At 38.5% G+C, this 18537-nt stretch overlaps 1 protein-coding gene across 19 annotated transcripts in view; it reads right to left on the reverse strand.

Moving 5' to 3' along the window:
- MCF2L (MCF.2 cell line derived transforming sequence like) overlaps nt 1–18537 on the reverse strand; it is a 150870-nt gene that overhangs the window by 27023 nt on the left and 105310 nt on the right. For 12 of the 19 annotated variants that reach the window (XM_079323012.1, XM_079323010.1, XM_079322997.1 and 9 more), the window contains 5 exons: nt 12460–12550; nt 2812–2931; nt 1878–1994; nt 1221–1370; nt 429–553 (listed from right to left, as the gene is read on the reverse strand). In XM_079323012.1, coding sequence (XP_079179138.1) covers nt 429–553; nt 1221–1370; nt 1878–1994; nt 2812–2931; nt 12460–12550 — 603 coding nt within the window. Of the gene's footprint in view, nt 1–428; nt 554–1220; nt 1371–1877; nt 1995–2811; nt 2932–12459; nt 12551–12684; nt 13289–14670; nt 14961–18537 lie in introns of those variants that run through there. The other 7 variants (XM_079323006.1, XM_079323002.1, XM_079323004.1 and 4 more) reach the window with 6 other exon arrangements.

Genomic DNA, 18537 nt, shown 5'->3' on the forward strand with positions numbered 1-18537 from the left:
ATGGAAATGGACAAATCGACTGGAAAGAAGGGATAGATCACTTCAGTCTTTCCCTCATGCCTTCTGTACAGCAGCAACATTTCTTGGATTGCACTTTAGTTTCTAAATAAAGCATTGATACTCTTTGAAATAAGGAAAAGATATTCAAGTGCATAGCCCAAATGTGACAAAAATGAAAAGAACACTGTTGTGTGGTATCAGAATTCCAACCCCATTTCCCTATAGTCAGGTGACCCCACAGTGGGCATTAAGGGGTTACTTTGTTCAGGACAGATCTGACAACAGAGGAGCTGTTTCTGAAATGTTTTATAATGTTCACACGGCAACACTTACTTACTTGCAAAGCATAAATATAGAATTAAAGAAAGGAGCTGGGGAGGGGTCTAAAAAGCAGAAAAGCAGCATGTTTAGTATTTGACACCTCTCACCTTTCGACTGTTGTTTGATTGTCTAGCTGATCTTGATTCAGTTTGTATTCAGGATTCTCAGTAACTGGTTTTGTAATACTTCCAAGGATATCATCTCCCTGTTCCACTGCTACCCTGATATCCTCCTGCAAAACAAAACAAAAACCCCACATGCTGTAGCAGTGTGGTTTTTTAAGCAGAATTCACAAGGCACTAAATTGAAAAAAAGATTTAAATAGCATTTTTGAGCAAGCACAGTTTTATTAAAAACAGGGGCTGACAACATACAATAAATAATAAATGTCAGCTTCTTCCATGTTTGCCATCTTAAGACCCCAGTGTAACTGAGTTGAATTTTCATGGTAGACAGCCTTGTAGTGTAGCTTTAGGCTACAAATATCTCAAAAATTTTAGATGCACAGTTCTGAAACCATCAAATAGCTTTCATTTAATCCTTTTTGAAAGAACATTTGTTCATGCTTCAAAAGGCCATGTATTTTAATATGCATGCAAATACAATCAAATTTCCTGTTGCAAACAAAACTACAAATTAAACACACCACTACTTACAAAGAAATTACTGTTTTACAGACAATCCATTATGCACTTGTACATATGTAAGCTTAGTTTCAAGAAATGCCATTTTTCAACTCAAAAAGGATTTTTAACATCAAAAAAACTCAGTTCAAAAGATATCGATGGTTCACATTATTACTGTCTATTAACATCATCCATATTTTCCATTAATATTGCTAGCTATGAATTAAAAGACAGTTTAACTAGAAGCCAGCATCTCTACAAAAAATTACATACCTTCATTTTGTCCTTCTTTTCTGTGTGTGTTGCAAGAAGGGAGCTGGTTGATTGCACATCATTTGGTAGTTCTGTTTCAGCCAGCTCAGTCCCAAAGGACTGAAGAATCTGAGCTGTTTGCTTAACCTTTTGGGCGAAACCTTCTATAGCCTTTTGGAATAAAAAGCATTAAAGATGTTTTGTGCTCATCACACACATATGTACAAACAAACACAAGCACACAAAATATAACTCTCAAAACAAACCCAAACAGATGAATTACAAGACTGAAAAATGGCCAAAGTAGAATTTTGCAAACAACAGATACCGTCACCATTAATTCCTTAATTGTATGTTTTTCTTAGGCTTGTATCAGGTGTATCTTCTTCATATTTTATAATCTGGAGTTATTTTACAACTTGAGATTTTTCTTTCTTGTAGCAAAACCAACAAACCTCAACACAATAACACACTGTAGTTCCTTCACTCCAAGTGTTCAGAAAGCCACTCCCAAGTTATTACTCATATTATTTCTCTAAGATGACTAAGTACCATTGGGAACATCTTCTCACACTGAGCAAGTCAACTTGCATCACTTGGAATCTGTTTTATAAACGACAGGGTATAAAACAGAAGGGTTCATTAAACTGAGAAGTTAAAACAGAACCTAAGACTCACAGTGCGACGGGACAGCCATCTGTTGTGGCAGTAATCCAGGGTGCCACCAAGATCTTCTGTTAATTGTGTCTTATCAATGTAGCCCTGCAGTTCTGATACTGAGCCCAGCATTATGATCTGCAGCAGGACAGAAAAAAGTGAACGTGATCAGTGGTGACAAGTCCCTTGCTGAGGATTCTAAGCCCCATCCTTCAGACATCCTTCACACACAGAGGAGATGCACTTTAATATAAAAGTGGGAGATGGAGCTGTTTCCTGTGGGTATAGAAAAACAAACTTCAGTTGAAGATTATGTAAATGTAAATGACTGAGTATGAGAATGGGCACGAGACATATTAAAAAAAAAATCTTATGGATTATACAGCATAACGCTGCCAGATTTTTTTATCTTGATAAACCATTCATGGCTATTTTCTAAAAGCCACATTCATTTATTGTTAATTTTTCCTTGTTATCCTGGGTCTGCAGGACAGAACTACAGTGCCCACATGGATTTGTTATGTAAGAACTGGTACCCCAAAATAAATGAAAGATGGGGGAAAATTTTCTTAAAGATCATCTTTCCCCTTGAAATTTACATCTGACAAGTACAATAACTTTTATATCATCAGCTCATATAATTTCAAATTTTCTTTTAAAATAGAAATGCTGTACACTTGCAAACAAAAGTACAATCTGTGGGTGTACTGGTGACATAACCACAGGCATCCACTGTATATTTGCTTAAGTGACAGAAACCATAGTGCTTGTCCATGGGAAATGCAGCTACTTCAAAATTCACATTCTCTTTCAAGAAAAAGCCATCAGGAATTAGCTAAAATTGTTAAAGCTGCCTCTAAGCCTGGCTTTTGTTGGAGTTTCTTTGGTCCTCCCTGGCTATCCTCAGAACTTTTACAGGTTCCTGGTAGTAAAGTGAAAGCAGAGGATTACTTACAGGTACTTTCATTTTAAGCTCATCTCTGTTGAATCTGAAGGCAATGTCCGAGAGAGCTCGATGGAAAAATCCTGTTGGGCGCAGAACGAGGACTAATTGCAGGTTTCCTGGGAAAGATGCCTGCAAAGCAAGTTTAGCCTGTTATTTTCTGTGTCTCAGCTCCAGAAAATATGTTTGAACAAGGAGAAGCCCCTAATATACCACAAACTAACTGTATCAAAGGCCTCCCATAATAGGGTGACCAATCATATTGTTGCATGGCTAGTACAAAGAGCTTCATTCAAAAGACATTTACTTGTCTTTGGGAACAGGGATCTATTCTCTTGGAATCAATTTTTTTTCAGGGCTGGTTTGTACTGGTCTTCAGCTACGATTACAACCTACCCAAGGAGGCTAATGAACAAACAGTAGTGGCTCAGTATTTTTAACAGCAAGACTTCCATGGTTACTTCATCTTCTCCTTAATATAAGGTGCCAAAGAAACCTCCACTATTGTGTGAAAACCTAACAACAAATTTCTAATTAGTGCATATACTACCTTGACAGTTGGCTACACTAGTTTTTGCCACAGAGGATGAATTTCTCAGGCAGCAACTTAGAAATAAGCTTTAATTTGGCTGACAAAAATAAAAATCAAGCATAAAAATTATCAGTTCTGTTTTTACTCATCAGCTTCCGACTAGTAATTTGATGGACCTTTCCAAGTTCTACAACAGATAGAGGGAAAGCAGAAGAGAGAAGAAACAAAAAAACCCCCAGCATTAAATTATTAAAAATCCACCTCTGCTGTGGCAGAGATTTGCATATTTGGCATTTAGCCACTCTTGGAAACATTCTCCTCTATTCAGTATTTCCACTGTAAGGAGGCAGGGAAATTCACTAAAGAAATGATCATTATAATGATTAAGTATGCAATTTTCTTCATTATACTGTTGGAAATTATTTCACTGTTCTAGCAAACTGGTTTACCAGAGGGAATAAAAAAAGCCAACCAAAAAGCCCCACTGACTGAAGGAGCTGTTGTGTTAGGCTCAGTTCCAAGTCTACTAGAACTGTTGGTATCTGGAAGGTTGAAGAGTGATTTAATAATAATTCTGAGGTTTCCAAGGGTTTCAGGTACTTAGCATTAGAAATTAAGAATTTTTAAAGGGGAAAACAGTTTAACACTTTTCTGGAAAACTTCACAGATTCATTTTGGTACCCCAGATATTTAGTATAAAACCAAGATTTCATTTGGCTAAAGTGTCTTAAAGGCTTGAGCTTCTCAGTCTGCCTCCACTTCAGTAACATCCAAATTTTCTAGAAAGAACAGTGGTTCAGTTCCAAAGGAGTTTGAGGGCTGGGAACAGAATCCAGGTAATTCTGAAGACCCTCAATAGCTCCTCAGCCTTGCAATATAAAATTCACTTAAAAATTATACTGTTCATTTAAAAGTACAGCCTGTGAATTTACTAACCCACAGTTATCAGAGGAAAAGCTTTTCATAGAAAATTTCTGGCTGTATGCAGAAGAAAAAGAAAAGATTATGCTTTTCTTACTATTTTTTTCTGAATTACCATACAAAGTAAACTCACAAATTTATTTAAGAGATATTTAAACAACAGACAAAAAAATTCTTTAATTAAATCTCCTGGATAAGCCTTTTAGAACCACAGCCAAATTGACTTCTCTCATTCAGCAGACATATCAATTTATTTTGTGCCTGTAACAGCAGTGCTCAGTCCAACTGAGCAGTTACTTTTTACCTTGAACTTCCAAAATGCAAAGTTTATTCAGTGGCAACACAAATATTTTAGCATAAAAATAATAAAAGAGATATTTTAGGTAACACATTTTGGAAAAAACAAAGTGTTTCCTTGTGAGACATCCATCCCACCATATGAAGTCCAGATCCACTGGCTATGGCAGCCAATACCTGCAATCCATTTAGCCTTGGAGTGCTGGGAAATGTCCTGGACAGGTGCTAGATAACCTCATCAAGGCTTCTTTTCCCCAGAACTGTTGGGCCAGATGGTCTTTCAAGGTCACTCCCAACCCAATTTGTGATTTTATATCATTTAGGCCATTAATGAAGCAAACAGCAGTACTCAAATGCCATCTAATAGTAAATTTTCTGGACTGTATATTAGTTCTTATGAAATAATTTACTTGCATGATGAAATTAAGTACAGTGTTCAAGTCAATGAGAACAGAGAATACACATTACAATTATTTTCTGTGTCAACCCAAAATTATGCTGTTGAACTCAATACAGTCTTGTGTCACTTAAATTCCCATTCAAAACTTGTCAAAAATTTCTCTCTCAACAAAAGCTCAAATTCTAGATTTCTTTGACTTTGTCTACAGTATAAACTTGTCTCCACTAGTCTGTCTCCATTTGGTTTTTTTCTTCAAAAAAACTCTGTATCTTAAAAAATTATGCCTCTTTCCCTTATTGTGGCTAAGAGTCAAATCTGCAAATTGATTTTTTGTGAAACAAGTAAAGGAAGTTGTGCTACAGTAAACAATGTTGGACTTGTGCCAGCTGTTACAGGTTATCAAAGGTTGTATCTACACTGCCAAAATAGTACTATTTTTCCTAACATTTTTTTGCTAAAGCTCTGGTGACTCACAGAGACAATACTGTGATGTAAGGGATACTCTGTAGATGCCTGTGAACTTCATTGACAAGTCAACTTCACCCTGGACACTGGAACAAAACAAAAATTCTCTGTCTCAGTCCAGCAGTGTGTTTGTTTGAAGCCATTGTATGCTAACCAGACAACAAACAATGACTTCTCAATAATGCTTTGCTAAATATTTAGCACCAAAAAATATTCATGTTATGTTTAGCAGTACTATCAAATAAAGTGTCTTCAAGGACTGTTTCATTGAAGTCAATGAACTTTACTTAGACTGGTTGAAGGGTTTCTATGTTCAAAAACGGTTTTGGTTTTTTTTCCCCCAAAGTTTCTTTCTTTACTACATTAATTAATATTAACAGTTTCCCTAATATTTGTCTCGAATATTGAATTTATCTGATTTAGTGCCAATGCAAAAGAGACTAGGGGTTATGTTTTTCATATTCTCTGCAAAAATTAGGAGACCCCAGCCCATATATTCATTCATCTCACTTGCACTTGTCTGATGCTTCATCACAGTCACGGGATTAGTTTTTTATCTGCTCATCTCCTTCACTTTCTCACCCAGTCAGGTCAGTGCCAATTCCAAAGAGAAGATGATGTGGATGTGCACATTGTTATCAGCTTTAAATAAAAACCTGTCCAAACCAGGAATTTGTACTCAGTGCAGCACCAGGATCACAGTGTTCCAATACACTGAGATCTTTGTTGCCCTACAAGTATCCTGAAGCTAGAATACAGGGAAGAACCTTTCCTGGCTGGACAAAATAAGGAACAATCTTAAATTCTCCCAAAAACCAGTTAATAATTTCTCAGGAGCAGGTTAACCTGCCTGCTTTGAGGCATCTCCCCAGGGCAGGAACACTTTCCACTAGACCAGGTTGCTCAGGTCCTCATCCAACCTTGCCTTCAACACTTCCAGGGTTGAGACATCCACAGTTTCTCTAGGCAACCTGTTCCAGTGCCCCACTAAAGCACTAAGCAGAGAATTTCTTCCTACCATGTAATGTAAGTCTCTCCTCATTCAGTTTAAAACACCTCCCCTCGTCCTATGACAATCTGACTGTGTAAAGTCATTCTCCCTCTATTTTATAAGCCCCTTTAAATAGCAAAAGGCTGCAGTGAGGTCTGGACCAGAGCCTTCTCTTCTGAACAACCTCAGTTCTCTCAGCCTGTTCTCACAGGAGAGATGCTCCAGACATCTGATCACCTTTGTGGCCTCCTCCGGATCACATGTCAGTTGAAAATAATCCTAACTATAATTTTTCTTCACAGAAATTACCAACAGAGAGGCTGCATGTACCACCAGTACTGACCCTGAAGTTAAGCCAGCTTACAGAAATACCACGTGAGCCATCCAGGAGCTAATGCTTGACTTGGTTTTAGTAGTTCTGTCTCAAAATATTTGGAAAAACACTAATTTCTATGTTATGAACAGCTTCAAAATACCCAAAAAATACCAAAATACCAAACTCTGGTGGTGTTTTCCCCTCTGCATTTACTAGTATGCCATAGGCCACAGAGCACTTCTTTCCAAAGTACTTCTGTATATAAAGGGCCTAGTAAGTACTTGCTTACCTATTTTTTTAAGACTGTTTATTCCTGGCTAGAATGAACAAGTGCCTTACATATAATTTTTGTGACAAAAGAATCTTGAATTAAATCAGTTCCAAAAAAGAGCAGCTTGAAATCTAGTTTTAAAAACATAGAACAGTTTTGCATTAGATCTGTTTAATGCTTGTGACATTACGACCCTGCTTTCTGAGCTTAAGTGACTCACTTCTCTGTTTTTATATATTAAATAAATTGGCTCACCACACAAGAATAACTGCAAAAGTGCCTGCATATAGTGTAGTCAAAGCATCCAAAGCAATCAGACAAAATCATACTGATCTCAAAATAAACTTACTCATTTATCATTTTCTGTACTCATTCATAATAAGAGCCATAAAATTGATACAAATACTGTTCCAGCTTCATTATACTGCCAAGTTCTAGTCTTAAATCCAAGTAAAATGAAAAACATGACCAGGGCTGAAAGAAGAGCAGTATTTTCAAACCTAAGCCATACAAAGTGTGAGGTGTCATTATACTTTTCAGGACATGATGCAAAGAGCTAACTAGAAACTGAGCAAATAGGAACTACCTATCCCATATAAATATAAAATAGTGCCTTTCATGGGGCACCACTTATGAAACATATCTTTTTTACATCAAGAACTCACTAAGACACTCAACATCTCTACAAACAAGGCCAAAGAACTCAGTTGGATTGCTGCAATTCAGTGTTTCTCATCTTGGATATCAAACCAATAAGATTCCAGATGGCACAAAAATGGGACTGCCTGACTCCTGCAAGGTTTAGGCTGACATTACAAAATCAAAGGATCAGTTAGGTTGGAAAAGATCTCCATGGCCATCAAGTCCAACCTAAGCACTCTCGAGTGCTGTGTCCAGTGGCTTCTGGTTTCTTCCTGCCTTTCTGGTTTCTTCCTGCCTTTCTTCCAGAGGTCCTGGCCCTGATCTTCAAAGAAATTAATGGGCTAAGCTGCTGTTGCAGTGAAGACAGTATTTTGATTTATGAACAGCTTAGAAAAGCAGTGCTCTGAACAAGGCAGTCCAAAAAAGAAGAAATCTGCACGCAGTGCATCCTTAGTTAGCAAATCACAAAGCAAACATCTTCTCCAGGAGGCTGAACAAAACCCATAGATACTTGGAAAATTTAAAAAGAGCTGCAAAGTTTTGCAAGTGGATAGAAATTCCTCACTACAACTCCCAAACAACCTCCATCCCAGCTGCTTACTCAAGAGCAGTGACCCACAGGTATGTTATTCCCTACACACCATGGAAGTTTATTTTCCCTGGACCTTCAATATGAGGTTGATGGGTGGCTATGGTAAAACTTTTAATGATGTTGGATGCAGCTTTTTGTTTGTCTAAAAGAGTGAATTCACACTGCAGCCTTTTCCTCTAGATGAAGGAAGACAATGATGACAGGACAACAAGAGACTAATACAATGTAATGACAGACTTCATTTTCTTAAGAAAATACACTGGAACTGTGAAGAGAGCAGTGCCTTGCTCCTACAGCTGTGGATTGAATATTGCTTGTTTGGGTATGATAACATTAAGAGAGAAAAGAAAACAAAACCAAAATCAAAACAAAACAAAACAAAGAAAACAAAAACAAAAAAACACAAAAAAAAAAAATCCCCCCCCAAAAAAAAGGGAAAAAAAAAAAGGAAAAAAGGAGCCATTTTTGTCTGGATGGAAAGGCCAAGTGGATCAATTTGTCTGGCATTTGTCATTCACCCAACTTCAGCTGGACAAAAGAGCTGCTTTACCAAGCAACATGACTGCTTCTCCTTGCAGTCTCCATGAGACTACACAACTGCCCAGCCCCAGGAGTTAAAAGGTTCAGCAAGGTCTTGCATGTCTTTTTATAATCTGAATACTGTGTTTAACTGAAAACAGGACATTCTAACACAAATTTAGAAGAATTGCTGCAAGTGACACAGCAAAAAGTTGAAAAAAATTTTGTATTCTTAAACAACAATGTAATACAAGTGAGCAATTTGCAACTACTAACTCCAGTATTATCTTGTAAGAACTTTCAAATTCTACTGTCTCTCTAACAACATGACAACTTGCTGCCAAGGCTCCACACTTAACATGAAACTTGGCTCTTGGAATCTCTACCAGAACTTCACCTGCAGCCTATCCCAGATTCTTCCTAGGCTAACAACTTCACTTCAGCTAAATCAGGTAAAAACCAAAAAGAATAATGTTGTTTGCAATAACTTCTGTAAGCCACAGAGTCTGCAAGTCTTGCTCTTGCTAATACAAACATCCTGGGCTGCCTGCCCATTGCAACTTCACCAAGTAGAATAAAACAACAGCAGAGTCTGCATGCTGGGCATGCTCTTGCCACAATCTGTCACATCCCAGGAAAAGAAGGGCCATATTTCAGCCCAGGCCTCTGGCTTTGCTCTCAGTCCCACTGCACTGCATGTGCTGCAGCAGCACTCACCCTGGGCAAGCAGTGCAGCCACTGACCTCCCACATCTGCAAAAATAGGTTAACCTCATCTCCAGAGTCCTGACTACAACAACCCTTCAGTATCAGCATGAAATACAGCTTCAGCTCATCACTATTCATTTTCTGCCCCAGGAAAAAAAAAGTAGCCCTAACAAAAAAGAAAGAAAAATGAAGCTTAGAATTTTTAATAATATATTTTCCAGAATAATTTCAGCCTGAAACAAAACATTTTGCTAGTTTTGTTTCAAAACATACTTTCAATACCCACTAGTACAAACCAAATGTGTATGAAAAGTCTTGAAAATAACAAGAAATAATAGTAAGAAATACATGCCAGTATGAATTTCTGTTTAACAGCTGCTCAGTGCCTACAAATACAGGTCCTACAGTTGCCAGGGTATTAGTGATGGGCAGATGCTCCAGCCAGGATATTCCTGTTGGGCAGTGCTCCAGCCACAGCACCCTATGCTGCCATTTCTGATTTCATAAATCAAGAAGGTCAACTCCCTCAGGATAATTAGAGAAAAAACAGGAAAGATGGCAGAAATGACAACAAATAAACCGACAGCCAAAACTCTCTTCTCAAATAGCACGATACTGCTGTCCACAGCAATAAGCCTTAGCAATTAAAAAAAAAAAAAAAAAAAAAAAAAAAAGGAAAAAAAGGCACTTGACAGGGGCTTTTTACAAGAGTAGATGGTGACAGGACAAGGGAGAATGGCTTCAAATTGAAAGGAGGTAGGTTTAGATAGGACATGAGGAATAAATTCTTTACTGTGGGGCTAGTAAGGCACTAGAACAGTTTACTCAGAGAAGCTGGGAATTTCCTGTCCCTGGAAGTGTTCAAGGCCAGGCTTAGGTGGGGCTTTGAGCCTCCTTGTTTAGTGAAAGGTGTTCCTTTTAGAGAGGGTTGGAACTAGATGATCTCTAAGGTCCCTTCCTGTCCAAACCATTCTGTGCTTGAAAGTGCCAGAACTATCAGGCTTTCAGACACCAAGTACAGGATAGCCCAAATAACACTCAGATGCTTCATTAACCACCAAAAGACAAGTCTGACTGTTAGGAAAACCAAACCAGTGGAAGTCTCCAGTTAACTCTGAGTCATTCAAAAGAAATCTCTGTCTATCAATAGGACCTCACTAATTTAGCACAGTATACGTATCTTGTATATTTGGGTTTCTTAACCAACAGACAGCTGAAATCCATTATATTTCATTTATATCAAATACTATAGCAAAGATATGATAGACAAGAGCAAATAATTTTTCACCACACCTTTTAGAACAGGAACACAAAATTTTCAAGTGTTCAGGGTTGATGTGACTATTACTGGAGCCCAATAGGAGATTGCTATAAATATATATATATGGGTACAATTCAAAACAACACTGTTGCTGTTCAACAAGAGAAAGAAAAGATTAAAAAATCATGCCTTTAACAGATTCAACTAAGAAGCATGATTCTTCTTTCATAAAAGCTCATTCAGAAGAATGAGAAAAGCTGAAAAAAGCAAAATAACCCATCAGCAGCAGTACTGCAAGTGTTCAGTGCTCCTGCACTTAACACTCTTCTCTGGGCAAATCCCTCAGGCACCAACACCATCATGGCAGTGACAGATCCCTTATAATGGGGAACAGTTGCTCAGTTCTGTTCACTGTGCTTCAGAGCAAAGTCACAGCCACTGGAGGAATGTTACCATAAATGTTATCATCATGGCTAAAAGCAAATTGTTTGTAGTTGCTCCCTAACCCTTACAACCCCAATTATGCACATAAAAAGACTATAATCATGCAACACTTCTCTGTCCTTGAACAGAAACTACAGCACTGACTTTTGAAGGAGATCCCAAATCTTCAGATAGAGTCCTTTTCCTTCAATCATCCTAATTATGCTGCTCTCAGTTTTCACTAATGGAATCTGCTCTATGCTGCATGTCAAAATTTCAAAATGAACTGCAAAAGTAAATTTTGCTGATACTCCAATGTATTTTCAATGTCTTAACATTCCTACCATAATTATTGTGTAAAAAATTGTATTGTGGGAATATTATATCATTATGTATTCATTCACAAAACATCGTAGAGTGGGAGTAATATACTACCTTTAAAGATCTATTACTTTGAAGTAATGAACTACCTTTAACTTAAAATAAACAAAAAATTCTTTGGCAATAATCAGGCTACATTAAAATGATATTTACTGTTTTGAGTTTTACCTTACAGAGTCAAAAATTTTTAGCCATTAAAAATTAAAAGATACTTACAGCTTTTTTTTTCTTTTTTTTTTTTTTAAAGACTAGACAACAATTCAAGCAAGGATAACAAGGAAGAATAAAAAGGCAACCAACCATGAACCAATCAACACTAAAAAACCCCATGAAGCAGTAGAATAAGCACATGATAAATATGAAACCGTCAAAAAAAAAGCTCCTAATAAGTCTCTTTTTTTTTTATTTAAAAATATTAATTGAAAGGGAGAGTGGTACAGTTAAGAGCATGTACTGTTGATTGATCACAAAAGGCACATAAGGTTTTCTTGCTTACATGTTATCCTTGTTTTAAATCAAACATCACCAGACCAGCTTTTCCATATGAACTCCTTTCACAAGTGGTAAACTCAACCAGGACTCTCACTCTCATTTCTTCATAAAAGGGAAACTCACTTGAATAGTGAAAAGAGGACCCAAACTCTCTGGGACCCATGGGGTGTCCCTGCAAATATGAGCTCCCACCTGGGAGGGCTGCATGCTCACACACTCACACACACACTCTCTAAAAGTGCATCCTTAGGGAGATATCCTGAGCTGCAGACTGCATTAAAAGCTCGTCACAGACACACCATGCTCTGTCTGGGATACCAAACACCTACTGGATACCTTCTGTATCATCTATTAGCTGACATATTGTAGAAGAGAAAAGGAATTATTTTTCTCCACTCATAAGAGAACACAGAAGAGCCTTTCTAAGGAGCAATTTAAGACAGTACTCACTGCTATCCGCAGTATGGAGGCTTTCACAGAGGTCCATTTGTCCTGTCTGCGATCTATGACAAGAATAAATCCAATGCCAGCATCTCGTAAACTGAGTTTGGAGGAGAAAAGAAGAAGAAAACAGGAAAGTTCAGTTAAAAATACAGATTTAACTCCTGGTTCCCTCACAAAGAAAAGCAGCTAAAAATAGTAAAAACAAAGAAAAAAAAGAAAAATTAGCTTGACCTTTTTGTGCAGAATTTTCTTCATATAAATATCTTAAAGATACACTATACACCATTGCAAAGATGCAGCAGTCCCATAGTGTTTCACAGAGTTTCAAAATGTATTCAAAGAATGAATTCTTCTTTTCCACAAAAGATAGTATTTACATTTCTGGCATAGGAATTATTTCAGAAGAAAGTAAGACCGATTGATTCTCCACTGTTTGGTGCTGATATAATCCCTTCCTCATGATGTTGTCAGTATAATTTCAGGATCAAAATAAAGTTGTTTTCCTTTTGCATCTGCTTTTAACCTTCTGTCTGAATTGCTCCTCGCTGATACTTAAAACTCCTTAAAAACACAGATCCTTCTGCTCATTCCATGGTATTGCTCCACTGAAATTGTCGTATGCCTCCAGGTTGCAAACTTCTTCCCAGGTGCATTTTCACATTCACTGGAACAAAAAAACCTTACAGCATTTAAACTCCTCAGGCCAGGGAGAACAACAAGCTCAGAGGCACTTCCCTGGAATGGAAACATCTGTGAGAGAGATTCTGCTCAAATCCTGGCGCCTGGGTGACCTTTCTCTTTTGCCTGTGCTCAGCTGCATGTGCTACCGAGCCCTGACCAAGGGATATGCTCCTGTTTTGTAATTCCCCATCTAAGCCAATTGTGCAATGCCAGCAGCAGCCCTTGCCAGCCAATAGCAATCAAAATGGGAACAGCAGGCAAACACAAGGCAGGCAGGCTCAGACTCATTGTTTTCTCATACATTTGCTCCTTTTTCAGTATATGTGCCGTATTTTTACTCCTGATAATTTAGTGCAAGGCCTGCTGTGGCACTGTGTGACCTTTAAAAATAATGTGCATCAATTTGTTACAGCAATATCTTAAAAGAAAAAATAAAAAACAACACAACAGAGTGTCTGGATCCTTTATTCAAGATTGCTGAATCATGGAAACACCAGCTTCTCTTTATAAGATTATGTCAGTAGCATAATGATAAGAGGATGTTTAGGGGGATGAAGAACATAAATACCCAGATGTGTCATCTTAAGCTAGTCTTCAAAATTGCAAATTTAAACAGGACACACAGTTTATTCCCTCTCTTTTACAAAATGCAGTATTTACACAAAATGCACATTTACAGACATGCTATTTATTTCTAATGCAAAGGAACCCTTGCTCTCTTTCAGAAGAAGCTAAGCAGTCCTTTTAGCACAGCAGAATATTAGAAGAGATCCTCACTGCCCACATTCAGTGCACGTTACTTAACTCTTGCCTTTGGGTTAGGAACAACACTGGTAAACAACATCTGAGCCTTGCAAGCCTGACAACCCTTGCAGACAAGCAGGGCTTTATTTTAGCAAAATGCTTCCCACTACAGCAAATTTCCATGATTTACTAAAGTCTCCCCTCTTCTTTTTCTTTATTTAAAGGGCAAGAGATTCAGACTGATTTTAGCCTCTTCTTGTTTCCCCTTTAAAGTTCTCACAATCGTAACCTTTAGTGACTGAGCAAAATAAAATTATAATAGCAACCATGAACCACAATAATCAGATGGCAAAACAAACTCCTTGGGTACACAGTCTTGATGTGGATGAATGGAGTAAAAAAGGTGCTACAGCTGTCCCCACAGGAGTCAGTGTGGATTTTGGAGTGTATTAGGATTCATAAAGAGCAATTTTCCCTGCTCAGTAGAAGTTCCCAGGAGCCCTGAAATCCTTCCATACTTCCTCAGAGAAAGCATAATCTCAGAGTACCGAAATACAACATCTGCATAATATTTAAAAAAACTACTGATATTTTGGCACAATATGAATAAAATTAAAGCTTCTGAAAGAGCATCAAAAGGATTTCTCTCTAGGAGCACACAAAAATACAGGCTCAGCTGGGATCCCAGAAATTATCTATGGAAGCTTCAAACAGCTAATCACCTGGCTCAACACCTGACAATAAGCAGAGCTTAATATCATTATCCTAGAAAAATAAAAAGACAAGGCTTACTTAAGAGGTAGAATTAACAAAGAAAAGCATATCTCTAAGATAGCCCAAAAGATGTCTTCAGCCAACCTTCTTTTTCCACTGGATCAAACAGAAGGATAAAAAATGTTGTGTGCTTGCATGAATCAGCAAGCTCAGACATAAAATCCAGGATTCCCCACTGCTGCCTAGAAGAGACACGGTGGCAAAGTCTTGAGCATCTGACTTCAAACTGTTAACACTCCATTAATATAGACCAGTGTGAAAAAAAATTAAATGCCCTCCCTGTTCCAAATCAATCAGGGTGGGAAAAGCATTTGTTATCTTGACGACAGTGCCTTGTTGCAAAGGCCTGGCTCTGGAGTCTGGGATCCAGCTCCAGCAAATCACAAGCAGGAAGCAACAAACCAAACTAAGACATTGTGTACAACAAAGTTGAGAACATTACAAAGAGAACAAAGTCATGTATTCAAGAAAAATAAATATTGAAAACAGGTCTGTTTGCCAATGTACCCTTGCTCCACTGACCTCACCTTGCTGCCAGACACGCACTTGCATGTGGGGTTGCAAGACACCTTGCAATACCCTCCTCTCTTCTAGGGCAGAGGGTGACTGATGCTTTGGAAACAAGCACATGCTCAATTTTCCTTTGGCTCCTGATTTAACTGTGAGTGCCAGCTGTCCCTCTTTTCCTCAGCCATATCTATAACATTTTATCCTGATACTGGTTTTCCCCTACCCTTCCATGTGCTGCAGAGGAATGCATTTTGTTTTGTGCTGTGTCTCAGCAGAAGCATGCTCTCATGGGCACAGCTCATCAAAAGCTCATCAAGTTTTTTTCCCTGCCTTGTCCAGCTGCACTGTACTCATCAGCTTAGCTCACTTCTTCTCATGCCTCTGCATCACTCTCCAATAAACTTGTCTCCAACACTGACTTTGTCTCTCCTGTTCATCAGTCCTTGTCTCAAGAACAGTTCAGAAACTTTGTTTTCTTTTTTTTTTAATTTTAGATTGTCAGGATGAATGGCATCAGTTCTCACCCTTCCTGAATATCCCAGCCCCTTCATCCTCCAGCTGTAGGCTATGTGCCACCCCATCTCCCAGGATCTTCCCTTGGATGGACACTTCCTCAGCTGTGGTCCTGCCTGTGGAGCCCAGCCCTTGTCTGCACTGCCTGCTGGTCAGGAGGTGGCACTCACATCCCATGCCACAGCCTTCCTGCTCTCAGCCCTGCTAGCTCACCTGGCTCTAGAGCAGCTCATCCTGTGACCACAGAGAAGCTCCTGCTCAGCCCCAGGATGAAGCAGGACATTTTTGGCAGCAGGCTTGAGTAGTTACTTAGCATCTGTGGCCTGGGATTTACGCAGATTTTTCTCAAGGTACTTTCTTGACACAAAAGCCATCATTCTTCTGAGTGTCAAATCTGAGTCCTTGAACAAAGGAAGTAGACACTTGAGCTTCTCAAACAATTGTTTCAATGTTTGAAGAACATGGTGGATTTGTTCCCTGACATCTTAGGAACCACGCAGCTATTTTGGATGTATTTACACCATAAAATCAGGTGGCACCTCACAAATGGAAAGAAAATTTGGCAGAGTTGTAAACTACTAGAAGATGACCCTTACAGTGAGAAATATTAGAAAACCTTAGCAGAAGCACCTGTCTATTCAGGCTTCTTAACATTTCCCATATGACCTTTGTTGTCTTTATGTATTGACTTGTATCCGATGTACTTTCTGAAACATAATTTATATGACCTTTTAATTCAAATTTAGTATTTCCTTCCTTTGTTTCTCTTCTAATACATGCACAGAAAACCCCCCAGGCCAAAACAAAATATCCAAACCATCATGGGATAAGCACTGTTCTTCTGTTTATTCACCAGAACAAAGAACAGAACATTTTTAGAAAGGCAGGGAACCATCCCTACTTCTGCAGGAAATGTGTGCAGCAAACACACAAAGGCCAGGTTGGAAAGGTAGAAAGTGGAGGGAGAGGAGCAGGGCCACAGAGGAGCAGGGCCACAAAGGACAGGAGAAAATCCAGCAGAGGATAGACTTGCTGATCAGACCCTTCCCTCTGTCTTGGGGAGCCAGTGTAAAACCATCAGGAGCAGGTGACACTGAGGCTGAAATACCTGCCCAACAAGCAGTCAGTTTTCCATGTAGGCTGTAAAACAGGAACTGAATTTTCCTTAGTGACTCCCCAGCTTTAGATTACAGGGACATCTCCTCTTTGTCCTGTGTTCAAGACTTATTAGCTCATGCACTTGGGGGAAAGGGTGGGAAAGCTTATAGTGCATAGGACTGTGGAAAGAAACTTCCCTCTGGGGTATGTGGAAGCAATTACATAAACATCCTCTGAAAGATCCTTGCATTTCTCCAAGGTATGGGTGGTGACAACTGCTGCACAAATAATTTCCTATTGCTTCTACACTGCTGTATGAAAGCATTGATCTCTGCTACCAATGAAACAAAGCAAATCTTTGGGTTCATCCCAGAGAACTGAAGGTATCAAACCTTTGCATATTTGAAATTCTGTAGAGCATTTTAGGTTACACAAATCCACTATTTAAAACTGAATTTCAGTCTTAGAGCTTTATTATTAAACAGTCAACCTACATTACAGTCAGGACTGTTCCCTACCTCAACTACCTCAGCATACAAATGGACTAGAAATTCTTGCTCTCAAGGGCTGAACAGCTATTTCCACAGTAGGAAATAGAATTTATATAACAGTAACATTCCATGAAGAATTACTGCATTGAACAGGGCACCAAGGCAATGTCTGTATCATAAGCAGAACCCTGGTACCACCCCATCTTAGAGCCTCCTCACCCTCAGCACAGTGCCACACACACGCTGCTTCAGGAGATGTGAGGTCTGGGGCACCTCACAAATCCTCATCTTTTCTGGCATACAACTACAAACCTATGCAGCAAGGACTTGGAATTGGCTCAGCCACTCATCATTGATCACTCAGCTTAGGAACAGGCCATTGGAAATCAGACACTTAATGAACAAAGCTGCTCTTTCCCAGGAGAAACTTTGCATTCTACATTTGCAGAGACAAGACACTTCAAGAGAATGAACCTGAGCCACCTCAAAGGCTCCTTCTCCACCTTTCCTGTTGCTGCTAGGAATGATTTCTTGGGGGGTGAAGGGGAGATAAGAATTCTTTCTTAATCAGTGTTTCACACATAAAAAATGAAATCTCAAAGGCCCCAGTAATTAATGGAAGCAGAGAAGAGCCACCTCCTTAGTTGCTTTTATAAGTTCTAGAAGACAGTCAAATAATGTAGTGAAGAATGTGATATTAATGGCATTAACAAATCTAGATAAAAATCTCCAGTACAGCAACTAGGAAAGGAAAAAAAAAAAATCAACTAAGCCCTGTGGTGATGTTTCACATTACCAGTTTGCCAGCAAGGAAAAGGGCAGTAACAATTCACCTGGCACAGCCTTGCCTCTCCTCCTGTCCCTTATGTAGGGTAACCCAGACTACTCCAATTTGATCATGTCCTAGAGGATGCAGTATTTCCTACAGCAGAAGGATTTAATGGGTTATGAACTTGACACAAAAAAAAAAAAAAAAAAAAAAGAAAAAAAGAAAAAAAGAAAATTCAGCTGTAACATTATACAAAATGTTGTACCCAGCCACTAAACAGTAATTAGATCTAGAGCAGTTTCATTTTCTTATAATTATTGATTGTTTGTTATTGAAAAGCTCGCTGTGTTTCAGAACTGGCCAATTCATCCACTTCATTTCAAAAGAAGTCCACCTGCTGGTATTTTAAAAAAGATACAAGAAATATTATATTTGGCATATACCCCCAATTTTAAAATGCTTAAAAGCTGCTTAATAATTTTAAAATATATTGTACATATTTGA

Source organism: Erithacus rubecula (genome assembly GCF_903797595.1).
Source record: "Erithacus rubecula genome assembly, chromosome: 1".
Lineage (NCBI taxonomy): Eukaryota > Metazoa > Chordata > Aves > Passeriformes > Muscicapidae > Erithacus > Erithacus rubecula.